The sequence below is a fragment of the Symphalangus syndactylus genome, chromosome 7, assembly GCF_028878055.3.
Source record: "Symphalangus syndactylus isolate Jambi chromosome 7, NHGRI_mSymSyn1-v2.1_pri, whole genome shotgun sequence".
NCBI classification, from domain to species: Eukaryota; Metazoa; Chordata; class Mammalia; order Primates; family Hylobatidae; genus Symphalangus; species Symphalangus syndactylus.
In genome coordinates this window covers 7575576-7592092 of record NC_072429.2, presented here as the reverse complement: position 1 = coordinate 7592092, position 16517 = coordinate 7575576, and the positions used below count along the sequence as shown (strand labels likewise).

At 42.7% G+C, this 16517-nt stretch overlaps 1 protein-coding gene across 5 annotated transcripts in view; it reads left to right on the top strand.

Annotated features, from left to right (window-relative positions):
* CANX (calnexin) overlaps positions 1–16517 on the top strand; it is a 33478-nt gene that overhangs the window by 9926 nt on the left and 7035 nt on the right. For all 5 annotated transcript variants that reach the window (XM_063642435.1, XM_063642438.1, XM_063642436.1 and 2 more), the window contains exons 5-12: positions 195–336; positions 786–867; positions 1675–1867; positions 7835–8024; positions 11323–11436; positions 12060–12216; positions 14547–14762; positions 15704–15823. In XM_063642435.1, the coding sequence (XP_063498505.1) occupies positions 195–336; positions 786–867; positions 1675–1867; positions 7835–8024; positions 11323–11436; positions 12060–12216; positions 14547–14762; positions 15704–15823 (1214 nt within the window). The remainder of the gene's footprint in view (positions 1–194; positions 337–785; positions 868–1674; positions 1868–7834; positions 8025–11322; positions 11437–12059; positions 12217–14546; positions 14763–15703; positions 15824–16517) is intronic.

The window sequence follows — 16517 nt, the reverse complement described above, 5'->3', positions numbered from 1 at the left end:
TCGAGTGATACGCCTGCCCTCAGGCTCCCTAAGTGCTGGGATTACAGGTGTGAGCCACCACGGCTGCCCCAGTATAATGTATTTATGCAACTAGGAGGTGTTTTTGTTTTTGTTTTTGTTGTTTTTTTTTTTGGCATTTAAAGGACCTTCAGAGGTAGAGTTAAGCAGTGGAACTTTTTTGTGTTGTCTTGTAGGAAAGTGGGAGGTAGATGAAATGAAGGAATCAAAGCTTCCAGGTGATAAAGGACTTGTATTGATGTCTCGGGCCAAGCATCATGCCATCTCTGCTAAACTGAACAAGCCCTTCCTATTTGACACCAAGCCTCTCATTGTTCAGTAAGTGAAATGCTTGTTGGATAAAAGCTTTCTACAAAGGGTCATCTTAGAAGACATTATACAACTTTTACTCTATGTTAAAAAATTCTGAGATTATATAAGTGGTGGTAGGGATTTTTGGGTGAATTTAAACACCTTGTAATTAATAGTTTTTCCTGCCTAATGCATTATTTTGAAACAAACTGGTTACTCATTTTCCTGACTCTAAATAACTTGCAGATTTTGCAGAACACATTTACTGGAAATCTGCATTAATGTTCAATTTAATTTTACTTATTTTTGTGGAATTTGATAACTATTCAAAAACAATAGAAGATGGAATCCTTTGTAAGGGTAAACAGTTGACCTATGATAAAACATGACCAAGATGAGGGAGAGAGGAAATACATTAAGAGAGTTTTGATCTTCCAAAATGCCATACGTTTTTCTACTTTTCTCTCTGATATTAGGTATGAGGTTAATTTCCAGAATGGAATAGAATGTGGTGGTGCCTATGTGAAACTGCTTTCTAAAACACCAGAACTCAACCTGGTATGTAATTCCCATTTCTGGAATGTGGCTGGACACCCACTATTACCTTGTAAGAATTTTGTAATTGGGCTGGGTACGGTGGCTCATGCCTGTAATCCCAGCTCCCAGCACTTTGGGAAGCCAAGGCAGGCGGATCACGAGGTCAGGAGATCGAGACCATCCTGGCTAACACGGTGAAACCCCGTCTCTATTAAAAATACAAAAAATTAGCCAGGCGTGGTGGCCGGCGCCTGTAGTCCCAGCCACTCGGGAGGCTGAGGCAGGAGAATGGCGAGAACCCGGGAGGCGGAACTTGCAGTGAGCCAAGATTGCACCACTGCACTCCAGCCTGGGCGACAGAGCGAGACTCCGTCTCAGGAAAAAAAAAAAAAAAAAAAAAATTGTGAAAATAAAGACTTCCTCCCCTGCTGTTGTTTAACTCTTGATGAGTTGGGAATATTGACTTTGACACTAACATGCTTTTTATTCGAAGTGTAAATTACAAAGTTGTTACCAACTGTTTTTATCTGAATTTCTGGTTTTGCTTCTGTGTAAGTTTTAGTTTTAGCAAGGTTATTTCTTTGTTTTATGAGGAAGCAATAACTGTCTAGATGTGTGCATTACTTTTTTTTAGACACTTAAATGTTATTTTAAATTTACTAATGATTGCTGGTTATTCCTTTTTACTAAACAAACTTGTTAGCTTTTCCTTTAACTGTCACTAATATATTTGGAACTTTATAAGAGGAATTATCATACACTTTTGAAACATTGCTTTTGAACACTTTGACTACAGTGACTTCAAATAATCCTTTTTTGTTTCTGAAGGATCAGTTCCACGACAAGACCCCTTATACGATTATGTTTGGTCCAGATAAATGTGGAGAGGACTATAAGCTGCACTTCATCTTCCGACACAAAAACCCCAAAACGGGTATTTATGAAGAAAAACATGCTAAGAGGCCAGATGCAGATCTGAAGACCTATTTTACTGATAAGAAAACACATCTTTACACACTAAGTAAGAAAAAGCATTAGTTTGGGGGCTTATGGTATTACATATATATCATGCATTTAATTTAAAGATTGTATATCTGGCTGGGCACTGTGGCTCACGCCTGTAATCCCAGCACTTTGGGAGGCCACGATGGGCAGATCACCTGAGATCAGGAATTTGAAAACAGTCTGGCCAAAATGTTGAAACTCCATCTCTACTAAAAATACAAATATTAGCTAGGCATGGTGGTGCACGCCTGTAACCCCAGCTAGTTGGGAGGCTGAGGCAGGAGAATTGCTTGAACCTGGGAAGGAGCCAAGATCATTGTGCCACAGCATTCCAGCCTGGGCGACAGTGAGACTCCATCTCAAAAAAAAAAAAAAGGCCGGATCACAATGTCAGGAGATCGAGACCATCCTGGCTAACACGGTGAAACCCTGTCTCTACTAAAAATACAAAAAAAATTAGCTGGGCCTGGTGGTGGGCACCTGTAGTCCCAGCTACTCGGGAGGCTAAGGCAGGAGAATGGTGTGAACCGGGGAGGCGGAGCTTGCAGTGAGCCGAGATCGCGCCACTGCACTCCAGCCTGGGAGACAGAGCAAGACTCCGTCTCAAAAAAAAAAAAAAAAAAAGATTGTATATCTGGAGAGTACCCCAGCCTCCAAATAAGAAGAATCTCAGCCTGGTATGGTTGCTCATGGGTGTAATCCCCGCACTTTGGGAGGCTGAGGCGGGCGGATCACTTGAGGTCAGACATTCGAGACCAGCATGGCCAACATGCTAAAACCCTGTCTCTACTAAAAATACAAAAATTAGCTGGGCGTGGTGATGAGTAGCTGGTGTAATCCTAGCTACTCGGGAGGCTAAGGCAGCAGAATTACATTAACCCAGGAGGCAGAGGTTGCAGTGAGTCGAGATTGTATCATCCAGCCTGGGTGGCAGAGGAAGATTCTGTCCCCCCTCCACGAAAGAAAATCTCTTCACTTTAGTATCTTAGTTGGGAAATGACCTTAATTTGTCAGCATTAAAAGCAGCTTCTTGGCCAGGTATGGTGGCCCACACCTGTAATCCTGACACTTTGGGAGGCTGAATCGGATGGATTGTTTGAGTCCAGGAGTTCCAAACCAGCCTGATAACATTGTCAGACCCTGTCTCTACAAAATATTAAGAAATTAACTGAGTATAGTGGCATATGCTTGTAGTTTCAGCTACTCAGGAGGCTGAAGTAGGAGGATTGCTTGAGCCCAGGAAGTCGAGACTGTAGTGAGCCATGATCTTGCCACTGCACTGTAGCCTGGGTGACAAAGTGAGATGCTGTCTCAAAAAAAACAAAACCTAAAAAACCTCTTTTCCACAGGAACTGAGGTTTGAGATAATTTTAAGAATAGAATAGGTATTTTTGGCTGGGCACGGTGGCTCATGCCTATAATCCCAGCACTTTGGGCGGCCAGGGTGGACGGATCACCTGAGGTCAGGAGTTTAAGACCAGCCTGGCCAACGTGGTGAAGCCCAGTCTCTACTAAAAATACAAAAATTAGCCGGGCATGGTGGAGGCTGCCTGTAATCCCAGCTCCTTGGGAGGCTGAGGCAGGAGAATTGCTTGAACCCGGGAAGCGGAGGTTGCAGTGAGCCAGATTGTGACACTGCATTCCAGCCTGGGCGACAGGAAGACTCTGTCTCAAAAAAAAAAAAAAAAAAAAAATTGGTATTTTTTGCTGGACATGGTGGCTCACGCCTGTAATCCCAGCATGATGGGAGGCTGAGGCGAGCAGATCACTTGAGGTCAGGTGTTCAAGACCAGCCTGGCCAATATGGTGAAACCTTGTCTCTACTGAAAATACAAAAATTAGCCAGGCGGGGTGGTGGCTGCCTGTAATCCCAGCTACTCGGGAGGCTGAGGCAGGAGAATCACTTGAACCCGGGAGGCAGAGGTTGCGGTGAGCCAAGGTCATGGCATTGCACTCCAGCCTGGGCAACACAGTGAGACTCCGTCCCCCACTCCAAAAAAAAAAAGGTTTTTTGTTTTTTTTTTATCCTATAAAGAGCTTTGCTGATCTACCTAATTTCTTCCCTTTTTTTTTGTTGAGAAATGTTGAATAATAGAAAAGTTATACGTATAATTATACATAAATCTAATAAAAATAGTTTTTCAGAAGTATATTGTAGTTGAACTCCTTTGGATGCTCCAATACCTGGACAATTGACAACTGAGTTGAATCATTTTGATGCAGGTTTTTTTTTGGTTTGTTTATTGAAGCTTTTCCTGCTAGTTTGAGATCATAAATAGGCATGCCTCTTTCTGAAGAATATAATAACCTTTTTTTTTCCTTTTTTTTTTTTTTTTTTTTCCGAGATGGAGTTTCACTCTTGTTCCCCAGGCTGGAGTGCAATTGTGTGATCTCGGCTCACCACAACCTCTGCCTCTTGCGTTCAAGCTATTCTCCTGCCTTGACCTCTCAAGTAGCTGGGATTACAGGCATGTGCCACCACGCCTGGCTAATTTTTTTTTTTTTTTTTTTTTTTTTTTTAGTAGAGATGGGTTTTCTCCATGGTGGTCAGGCTGGTCTGAAACTCCCGACCTCAGGTGATCTGCCTGCCTCAGCCTCCCAAACTGCTGGGTTATAGGCTCGAGCCACCGCGCCCGGACCACCTTTTTAATGTTTTTGAGGCGGAGTGTTGCTCTGTTACCCAGGCGGGAGTGCAGTGGCGTGATCTTGGCCTACTGCGACCTCTGCCTCCTGGGTTCCAGTGATTCTCTTGCCACAGTCTCCTGAGTAGCTGCGATTACAGGCTTGTACCACCATGCCCAGCTAATTTTTCTTTTTATTATTATTATTATTTTTTTTTTCCAGCTAATTTTTCTGTTTTTAGTAGAGACCGGGTTTCACCATGTTGGCCAGGCTGGTCTCGAACTCCTGACCTCAAGTGATCTGCCCGCCTCAGCTCCCGAAAGTGCTGAGATTACAGGTGTGAGTCACTGTACCCAGCTTAGAATATAACAACCTTTTTTTCTTTTTTTTTGTGACGGAGTCTTGCTTTGTTGTCCAGGCTGGAGTGCAGTGGCGCCATCTTGGCTCACTGCAGCCTCCGCCTCCCGGGTTCCAGTGATTGTCCCGTCTCAGCCTCCCCAGTAGCTGGGATTACAGGCACACGCCACCATGTCCAACTAATTTTTGTATTTTTAGTAGAGCCTTGTTGGCCAGGCTGATCTCGAACTCTTGGCCATCTGTTGATCGCCCACCTCGGCCTCCCAAAGTGCTAGGATTACAGGCGTGAACCACTGAGCCCGGCTTAACCTTTTTTTGTTATTTCCAAAAGTAATACATATTTAAGGTATAGAAATTCAGAGGCCATAAATAAGCAAAAAGAAAACACTTAAAGCGAGGGAGAGGGGTTGAAGACAAGTTGGTTAATTGGTACAGAAATAAGGTAGAAGGAATAAATTCTAATATTTGATAGTACAGTAAGGAAATTATAGTTAGAACAATTTATGGTATATTTCAGAAGAGCTGGAAGAGAATTGTAATGTTCCCCATACAAAGAAAAAGTAAATGGAGCCAGGTGCAGTGGCTCAGGCCTATAATCCCTGCGCTTTTGGGAGGCTGAGGTGGGAGGATCACTTGAGGCCAGGAGTTCTAGAGCAGCCCGGGCAGCATAGTGAGACCTTGTTCCTACAAAAAAAAACAATTATTCAGGCTTGGTAGCGTGTACCTGTAGTCCCAGGTGCTCGGGAGGCTGTGGTGTAAAAGGAAACCTTGAGTCCAGGATTTCGAGATTGCAGTGAGCTATGATTGGGCCACTTTACTCCAGCATGGGTCACAGAATGAGACTCCGTCTCAATAAAATAAAAAGAAAAGGTAAAAGTTTAAGGTTACAGATATTTCAGTTACTGTGATTTGTTTTTTGTTTTTGTTTTTGTTTTTGTTTTGTTTTGTTTTGTTTTGAGATAGTCTCGCTCTGTTGCCCAGGCTGGAGTGCAGTGGCCTGATCTCAGCTCACTGCAACTTCTGACTCCTGGGTTCAAGCGATTCTCCTGCCTCAGCCTCCCGAGTAGTTGGGACTACATGCATGCGCCACCATGCCCGGCCAGTTTTTTTGTATGTTTAGTAAAGTCGGGGTTTCACCATATTGGTCAGGCTGGTCTCGAACTCCCAACCTCAAATGATGGGCCTGCCTCAGCCTCCCAGAGTGCTGGGATTATAGGCATGAGCCACTGGGCCCGTCCAATGACTGTGATTTGGTCATTACACATTATATACACGTATCAAAATATCACACGTACCCCAAAAATATGTACAAGTACAATATGTCAATAAAAACATACACAAAGAAGTCACTTACAATTATCTTAAACATCAGCATTGTGATATATATTTGTCAATACGTGTATATACACATGCACAACTTTATGTGCTATATCTAACTTTTTAATTTTTTAATTTTTATTTATTTTTTTTGAGACAGAGTCTTGCTCTGTTGCCGAGGCTGGAGTGCAGTGGCGCGATCTTGGCTCACCACAAGCTCCGCCTCCCGGGTTCACGCCATTCTCCTGACTACAGGCATCCACCACCACGCTCAGCTAATTTTTGTATTTCTAGTAGAGACGGGGTTTCACCGTGTTAGCCAGGATGGTCTCAATCTCCTGACCTCGTGATTCACCCGTCTCGGCCTCCCAAAGTGCTGGGATCACAGGCGTGAGCCACTGTGCCGGCCCTTTTTTATTTGAGACAGAAACACTGCAATCTCCACCTCCCAGGTTCAAGCGATTCTTGTGCCTTAGCCTCCCAAGTAGTTGGGTTTACAGGTGTGCACCAACATGCCCACCTAGTTTTTGTATTTTTAGTAGAGACAGGGTTTCACCGTGTTGGCCAGGCTGGTCTTGAACTCCTGGCCTCAAGTGATCCCCCTGCCTTAGCCTCCCAAAGTGCTGGGATTACAGGCATGAGCCACCACACCTGGCCCTAACTTTCTTCATAACAGAAGAGTGTGAAGTTCTTCCTCACAAGAATACTCATTTTCATTATCACTGACACAGCAGCATAGGATTCCTTGTTTGGATGTGCTGTAACTCAATCTCCCGTGTATTAGATATCTAGGTGTGGAATCTGGGCTTTAATATACATCACACTTAAGATGCTTTTATGGGGCCCATGTGGCTGGGCATGGTGGCTCACACCTGTAATCTTAACACCTTGGGAGGCTGAGGTTGGGCGGATTGCCTGAGCTTAGGAGTTTGAGACCAGCCTGGGCAACATTGCAAAACCCCGTCTCTACTTAAAATACAAAAAATTAGCTGGGCGTGGTGGCACGGGGCCGCCTATAGTTCCAGCTACTGCAGAGGCTGAGGCAGGAGAATCGCTTGAACCTGGGTGGTGGATGTTGCAGTTAGCCGAGATCACACCACTGCACTCCAGCCTGGGAGACAAAGCGAGACTCTGTCTCAAAAAAATAAAATAAAATTTTAAAAAATGCTTTTATGGATATAAAATTGTTTTTTCATTCTCTATGGGAGTTAAAAAGTAGAATCATGAGTGGACATGCATTTTAATAAATTAGAGGTTTGTGTAATTTCAGTAACGTAATAATACCAGCTCTATTAAAAATGAAGAAATGGACTTTTTGTACTGGGAAGTAGTTATAAGTCCACGTATTTGTCTTCTCACTGGTATATATGTGTAAGCCCAATAATTGTGTTTTTGTAGTTTCTTGATTTTTTGTTTTTTTTTAGTGTCTATAAGTAAAGTCTTTGGTGTTAAAGATTTTAACTATCATTTGCTGTAATTCTTAGAAACCTGAGGAACTATTTATGTTTTGTGCATAAGGAAATGGGCGTTAACTTGCCCAAGACCCCAAGAGCCAGGCATTGTTCTTACCCCAAAGCCTCAGGTCATACTTCTGCTGCTTCATGTTAGAAGTCATGATCTTTTGTATTATGGTAAAGGGAGCTTGGAAAATTAAGTACTTTTAATTCCATTTAATGTTTTCTTTCAGTCTTGAATCCAGATAATAGTTTTGAAATACTAGTTGACCAATCGGTGGTGAATAGTGGAAATCTGCTCAATGACATGACTCCTCCTGTAAATCCTTCACGTGAAATTGAGGACCCAGAAGACCGGAAGCCCGAGGATTGGGATGAAAGACCAAAAATCCCAGATCCAGAAGCTGTCAAGCCAGATGACTGGTGAGTCCTGGGGACCTGTCTTCAAGACTAAGGGAGCATTTCATATATTCCATGTGGCTTGAACAACCAAATGTTGGTTGAGTAAGCTCTCATAATTTCAGTAATCCATGATGCAGTCTAATCTGTAGGGAAAATATACAGTACTATAGCTGGAAAGGGGCCATAATGTTATCATCTGGATTGACTCACTATTTTACAAGCCACAGAATGCCATACTTGATAGAGTTTGTCTGTGGTGACAGTTGGTTTGTGGCAGAATCTCAGGTCCTTTAACCTGGCTACTCCAGGGCTTCTGTGAACTCACATTTAAAGCCAAAGTCCTGAAATGTTAAATTTTAATTTGAAAAATAACCTTTTTCCTATTTAAACAATACTCAATTCTCTGCTCTGAGTTGGTCGGTAGAATACAAAGCCACAAGGACACCACCATCTGCCTACACAGAGCTTGAAGTCCAGTTGTGAGGCATGATGTTGGCATGTGGTATCGTAAGGGTTCATGAGAAGGTGCCACAGGAGACCAGAGCACCAGGTGTACCTAAACCAGGCATGGTTTCTTGGAGCAAGGCAAATCAGATTGAGACTTGGCAGTGAGGTGAGAGTTAAAAGAGTTGGTGAAGAATGTCATATGCAGTAGAGGAGCTGCAATGAGCTTGACATGCAAGGGAGAAATTACATGGCCTTTTATGTAGGGTGCACATTGAAGAGTGAGGAGAAATGAAGATAGCTGAGGGTGTATTCTTGTATATGGCTATCTTTGAACTTGCAACTTCATACGGTGACTCCAGAAACGTCAGAAAGTGAACAAAGAAATTCTTACACTTTGTAAAAGTATCCTCCTATGCTTAGCAATTAAATTCTAGATGATCTTTTTCCTCCTTGAAAGGTAAGATACATATAACTGAACTTTTGTACTGCACTAGTATAAGTGCCAAGTTTATTTGTATATCTGGTGTATATTAGATTTGGACTTAGCCTTGTTCAGTATTATATTCCTTAACTAGCTTTATCACCTAAGAAGGCCCCTGTACACATTAAGTGGCCACTCCCTGTTTCCTCCCCCAACTCCCAGCAACCACTAACCTGCTTTCTGCCTCTCTGCATTTGTCCACTTTGTATATTTCATATAAAATGGAATCATACAGTATGTGGCTTTCTCTGTCCAGTTTCTTTCATTTAGGACAGTGTTTTCCAGGTTTATCTGTGTTGAAGCATGTATGAGTACTGCATTCCTTTTTATGATTGAATAAATTCTACTGTTTTGATAATGCCACATTTTATTTATCCATCCTTCGGTGGACATTTAGGTTGTTTGCTCCTTTTTGTCTGTGATTATGAATAATGCTGCTATGAATGTTCATGTACTGATTTTTATATAAATATGTTTTTTCTTTTCTTGCTTTTTTTTTTCTTTTTTGAGATGGAATGTAGCTCTGTCGTCCAGGCTGGAGTGCAGTGGCGCCATCACGGCTCACTGCAACCTCTGTCTCCCGAGTTCAAGTGATTCTCCCACCCTAGCCTCCTAAGTAGCTGGGATCACAAGCGTGTGCCACCACGCCCAGCTAATTTTTGTATTTTTAGCAGAGACAGGGGTTTTACCATGTTGGTCAGGCTGGTCTCGAACTCCTGACCTCAGGTGATCTACCCGCCTCAGCCTCCCAAAGTGCTGGGATTATAGGCGTGAGCCACCACTCCTGGCCTCTTTTCTTTAGACATGGTCTCTCTCTGTTGCCCAGGTAGGAGTGCAGTGGTACGGTCACGGCTCACTGCAGCCTCTACCTTCTGGGGTCAAACGATCCTCTCCCACCTTAGCTTCCCAAGTAGCTGGGACTGCAGGTATGCATGCCTGGCCAATTTTTATGGGTTTTTTGTTTGTTTGTTGAGACAGAGTCTCGTTTTGTCACCCAGGCTGGAGTGCAGTGGCACGATCTCGTCTCACTGCAGCCTCTGCCTCCTGGGTTCAAACGATTCTCGTGCCTCAGCCTCCCAAGTAGCTGGGACTACAAGCGTGCACTACTACAAAAAATACTTGTATTTTTAGTAGAGATGGGATTTCACCATGTTGGCCAGGATGGTCTCAAAATTCTGATGTCAAGTGATCTACCAGCCTCGGCCTCCCAAAGTGCTGGGATTACAGGCGTGTGCCACTGTGCCTGGCTGTGTATGTTTTTTCTTTTTTTTTTTTTGAGACGGAGTTTCGCTCTTGTCGCCCAGGCTGGAGTGCAATGGTGCGATCTTGGCTCACTGCAACCTCTGCCTCCCGGTTTCAAGTGATTCTCCTGCCTCAGCCTCCTGAGTAGCTGGGATTACAGGCATGTGCCACCAGGCCTGGCTAATTTTGTATTTTTAGTAGAGATGGGGTTTCTCCATGTTGGTCAGGCTGGTCTCAAACTCCCGACCTCAGGTGATCTGCCTACCTTGGCCTCCCAAAGTGCTGGGATTACAGGCATGAGCCACTGCACCTGGCATAATTTTTGTATTTTTTAGTAGAGAGAGAGTTTCATCATATTGGTCAGGCTGGTCTTGAACTCCTGTCCTCAGGTGATCCGCCTTGGCCTCCCAAAGTGTTGGGATTACAGGTGTGTGCCACCGCACCTGGCCTTGTGTATTTTTTTTTTTACTAGAGACTGGGTTTCACCTTGTTGCCCAGACTGGTGTGGTCTCAAGTGATCCTCCTGCCTCGGCCTCCCAAAGTGCTGAGATTACAGGCATGAGCCACTCTGTCTAGCTATAGATATATATTTTCATTTCTCTTGGGTATATTTACCTAAAAGTGGAATTGCTGGGTCATGTAGTAACTAACTTTTTGAGAAACTGCCAAACTGTTTTCCAAATCAGCAGCACCATTTTACTTTCCCACCAGCAGCGTATGAGCGTTTTAGTTTCTCTACATTCTTTCCAGCATTTGTTTTTATGAGTCTTTTTTATTATAGCCAACTTGGTACTAAGTGGTATCGTTTTGATTTGCCATTTCCCTGATGGCTAATGATGTTAAGCATCTTTTCATGTGCTTATTGTATGTTCATATTGTATATTTATACATTTGTATATCTTCTTTGGAGAAATGTCTATTAAAATCATTTGCCCATTTTTAAATTGGGTTGTCTTTATATTATTGACTTGTAAAGAGTTATTTTACTAGGCCCTTAGCAGATAGATGATTTACAAATATTTTCTAAGAGGAATTATTTTAAATTTTGAGATTAAAACCAAATTTTTTTTAGAATACTCTGTTCTGATCCACAAAGTGGTACTATACTGTGACCAGTGTTGTCATAACTAGCTTTCTTTTGTGTTTAAGGGATGAAGATGCCCCTGCTAAGATTCCAGATGAAGAGGCCACAAAACCCGAAGGCTGGTTAGATGATGAGCCCGAGTATGTACCTGATCCAGATGCAGAAAAACCTGAGGATTGGTAAGAACTTCAGTTAACTTTTTTTAATTACCTGGTTTTTTTGTTTGTTTCTTTTGAGATGGAGTCTCACTCTGTCTCCCAGGCTGGAGTTCAGTGGCACAGTTTTGGCTCACTGCAACCTTCACCTCCTGGGTTCAAGCGATTCTCCTCCATCAGCCTTGTGAGTAGCTGGGATTACAGGTGTGTGCCACCATACCCAGCAAATTTTTGTATTTTTTGTATTTTTAGTAGAGATGGGCTTTCACCGTGTTGGCCAGGCTGGTCTCAAAGTCCTGACCTCAAGTGATCTGTCTGCCTTGGCCTCCCAAAGTGCTGGGATTACAGGTGTGAGCCACCACACCCAGAGTAAGTTACCTGTTTTTATTGAAGTCAAACTTAATACTTAAATATAGCCAAGATCCCTAATTTCAGGGTAGAATTTGACAATTTTAATTATATTTTCTTCTTTTTTAAAAAATATATTTTTCCTGAAAAACTGTTCTTACTGGAAATACAGAAACAGGAGAAGCTGGTCTGATACTGTGAAAACGTTTCAGCAGGATCTTGGCAGCCCTGGGCCAGCCAGCTGTTCATAGTCCTGCATCACAGAACCTGTTTCTAATTTGTTGTTTGTACCTCCACAGGGATGAAGACATGGATGGAGAATGGGAGGCTCCTCAGATTGCCAACCCTAAATGTGAATCAGCCCCTGGATGTGGTGTCTGGCAGCGACCTATGATTGACAACCCCAATTATAAAGGCAAATGGAAGCCTCCTATGATTGACAATCCCAGTTACCAGGTTTGTGCCTCTTGATGGTTGTTTTCATTAATCTGTTTGTATTCAGATAGAAGTTTTATCTAGAGTAAGGCTGCCAGGTTGGTCATTATATTCAAGCTGTTGAATTAAAAGCAGAAAGTAGACTTCCTAAGTTGGAAGAGAGCCTAATGGGTTAGGTGTTGCAAAGATAAACCTAGAAACTGGAGTGAATAACTTTCTTTAACTTACTTTATTTACTTATTTGTTTATTTATTTATTTTTGAGATGGAGTTTCGCTCTTCTACCCAGGCTGGAGGGCAGTGGTGTGATCTCGCCTCACTGCAACCTCTGCCTTCAGGTTTCAAGCGATTCTCTTGCCTCAGACTCCCGAGGAGGTGGGATTACAGGCGCCTGCCACCACGCCTGGCTAATTTTTGTATTTTTAGCAGAGACGGTGTTTCACCATGTTGGCCAGGCTGGTGTCGAACTCCTGACCTTGCGATCCACCCACTTCAGCCTCCTAAAGTGCTGAGATTACAGGTGTGAGCCACTGCACCCGGTGAACTTTCTTTTTTTTGAGACTGAGTCTCACTCTAGCACCCAGGCTGGAGTGCAGTGGCGCAATCTCGGCACACTGCCACCTCCACCTCCTGGGTTCAAGCGATTCTCCTGCCTCAGCCTCCCAAGTAGCTGGGAGCACAGACGTGCACCACCTCACCTGGCTGATTTTTTGTATTTTTAGTAGAGACAGGGTTTCACCATGTTGGCCAGGCTGGTCTTGAACTCCCGACCTCAGGTGATCCACCTGCCTTGGCCTTTCGAAGTCCTGGGGTTTCAGGCAGGAGCCACTGTGCCCAGCCAAGAGTAACTTTCATAGTTGCTTTGTAATTATATTTAAAAACAAAAGGAAAAGAGAAATGGAAAACTGTTGATTTGGGTACCCTGCTCTTGGGTGCTAGGGTTGCTTCAGCCATAGGATCCACAGCTGAGTCTGGACAATCTGTGATGTGGTGAGTAGAGGACTGTGGTTTGAGTCAGCATCTTGACTACATCAAGTCAGCTCACCGCTTGGCCTCAATGCTTGCAACTATAAAAAGACTGAGGCCCAAGGGAGATGGTAAGGATACAGGTAGTAAGGTTGTGAACCTTTGGGCCTCATGCAGAAATGTACACCCTCAGACCTTTGTTCCTTTTATCTTTCTAGCCGAGTAAAATTATAATCTCTACAAAGAGTGGCAATTAAAATTATTTATAATCATTAATTTGTCTACTTTGTCTATTTATATGCAAATACTAATATATGTATACACATATACAGAAACAGGAGAAGCTGATCTGATACTGTGAAAACATTTCAGCAGGATCTTGGCATAGTATATGTATATATACATATACTAATATATGTTTTTCTGTAAATTTTTTATTTTTTTCCTCGTAGTCTTTAAAGATGTTCTGTGAATGTATTTTTAATTGTGTAGTCAAACAATAAGATAAAAATTTTACTTTAAAAAAGTTGCCCTTATAATAAAAACATAAAAATAAATAAATACATACATACATAAATAAATGTAAATAAATAAATAAATACAGTAAAAAAAAAAAAAAAAAGTTGCCCTTTAGGCTGGGCATAGTGGCTCACGCCTATAATCCCAGCACTTGAGAGGCCGAGGTGGGTGGATCACCTGAGATCAGGAGTTCGAGACTAGTCTGGCCAACATAGTGAAACACCATCTCTACTAAAAGCGCAAAAATTGGCCGGGTATGGTGGCACATGCCTGTAGTCCCAGCTGCTTAGGCACAAGGCTGAAGCGCAAGGATCACTTGAACACAGGAGGCAGAGGTTACAGTAAAAAAGAAGTTGCCCTTTAGTTGTTCTCCTGTTGGCGGCCATTTAGGTGGATTGTCACTTTTGCTTTCAGAGTCACTGCTGCTGTAATGATCCTTGTACATCTTTGGGTGTATGTTGTAAGTATTTCTCTAGGTAGTTATCTAGAAGTGAATAGCTGGTTGATGATCATGTGCGTTTTATTTTAAATCACCACTGAAGAAGTATGTGCTGACTTAGGCTCCCACTCTCATTAGCAGTTGGTAAGAGTGGAGGCTGTTGAATGGGCCAGGAACTTGAGGGGTTGGTTTGGACCAAGGTCATGGGTGGTAGTAGAAGTTGGAAGTAGTTGGAGTCCTGCAGTCTTAGAGGCAGAGTGTGTAAAGTAATCTGTAGCATTTATTATTTATTTTCCTGTTGCTTATTTCAAGTTTCATGAAGTTGGCATTTCTCTCCATTGTTCATGCAAAATTTCTCTTACAGTAGATTCACCATAAACTTTTGTTGATCATTATCTGAAATGATTTTCTAAAACATTTTTTTCTAGGGAATCTGGAAACCCAGGAAAATACCAAATCCAGATTTCTTTGAAGATCTGGAACCTTTCAGAATGACTCCTTTTAGTGCTATTGGTTTGGAGCTGTGGTCCATGACCTCTGACATTTTTTTTGACAACTTTATCATTTGTGCCGACCGAAGAATAGTCGATGATTGGGCCAATGATGGATGGGGCCTGAAGAAAGCTGCTGATGGGGCTGCTGAGGTTCGTGTTTGCTGCTTGTGCATTTGTATCTGTTATTGTAAGGAGCTATTATTTTGTGAAAGTCTGTGTAAGGTTTTTTTCTTCATTTGGCAATATTGGCATAAAAAGTATAACCATATGCCTGCAAAAGACACAATATTGGGTTTTGGGGCATGATTTCATTAGTCTAATGTAGTGGCTTTAGAGTCTATTTGTGTTATGTTCAGGGTTTTTTTTTTATTATTAGTCTGTGTATATATTTTGAAATTTGTCTTTTAGGCTATATTTTAATGCACTCTTATATGTTGAATCTCAGTTTACACTACATATAGAATTTTCAAACAACTGGTCATGTGGCCAATCTAAGAATTGGAGAGCCAGGGATACTGAGATAAGAAAGTCACCGGATCCTGAGGTTAAGGGAGCCTTTTGCAGGTGATGTAGAAGCCAGCTTTTTTTTTTTTTTTTTTTGAGACGGAGTCTCGCTCTGTCGCCCAGGCTGGAGTGCAGTGGCGCAATCTCGGCTCACTGCAAGCTCCGCCTCCCGGGTTCACGCCATTCTCCTGCCTCAGCCTCTCCGAGTAGCTGGGACTACAGGCGCCCGCCACCACGCCCGGCTAATTTTTTGTATTTTTAGTAGAGACGGGGTTTCACCGTGGTCTCGATCTCCTGACCTCGTGATCCGCCCGCCTCGGCCTCCCAAAGTGCTGGGATTACAAGCGTGAGCCACTGCGCCCGGCCGAAGCCAGCTTTTGCACCTATGAGAGTGAAATCATCTTGATTATAAGGAGAGCAAGAGGATGGAGGCTTTCTCTAATTTCTTTTTTACATTTTATGAACATTTTCTCTGAAAAAGAAGGTCCTGTGTAGTGCCGTGCCATAACTGAACTGCAGAAAAACAACGCGGCCTATGTTTGGTGTCAAAAGCCAGAACTTTGAGTCAGTCCTGTCTTGTTTTTCAGCCAGGCGTTGTGGGGCAGATGATCGAGGCGGCTGAAGAGCGCCCGTGGCTGTGGGTAGTCTATATTCTAACTGTAGCCCTTCCCGTGTTCCTGGTTATCCTCTTCTGCTGTTCTGGAAAGGTAGGAAGTTTTTTTTTTTTTAGAATCAATTTTAGAGACATCACTGTAGTGATTATTAAAAATAACTAAGATATGTTGCCTGAGGTTTTCTTTGTAGTGGCTCAGTAATGACTGAGCCATGTTTGGTGTTGACTTCAGAAACCTTACTTTCTGTTCCTCAGTGGCCGTTTATCGTGCCCAGATGGGAGCAGGATTTATAGTCCGTTGGTTGCTATTATTATTTATCCTAATCTGTTACTCTCCATAGTGTTCCGTAGCAACTTTCTAAAAAAGACAATAAACTTAGATACAAAACTAGCCACTTGGGCAATAATCAGCTTTGCCTGCTGGCATAGCTATTTCTATTCTTTGTAATTCAGTCTTTGATTCCTCATTATCCATTCTGCCTTCACCTTCCCCACTCTCAAAACAGTATAGGGTACCACAGCCTTATTGTTAGTTTTTCTTGTTTAGCCTTTTTTGCATGCTATCATGAAAAAAGAAAGTCTTATTTTGGCCTCTCCTTCTACTAAATGAGGATTATGCTTCATCTGGCATTCATAGCACTTTGTAACTGGATCCCAAGTTCCTTTTCCAGCCTCAGCCTCTGCCACTATTCTGTGTATCTGTGCCTCAGTCACCTTGACTTTTTTGACCTGTATTTTCCTGCCTGGCCCTTTTGTTTTTATTGTTCTACCTTGAAACACACAAGCCC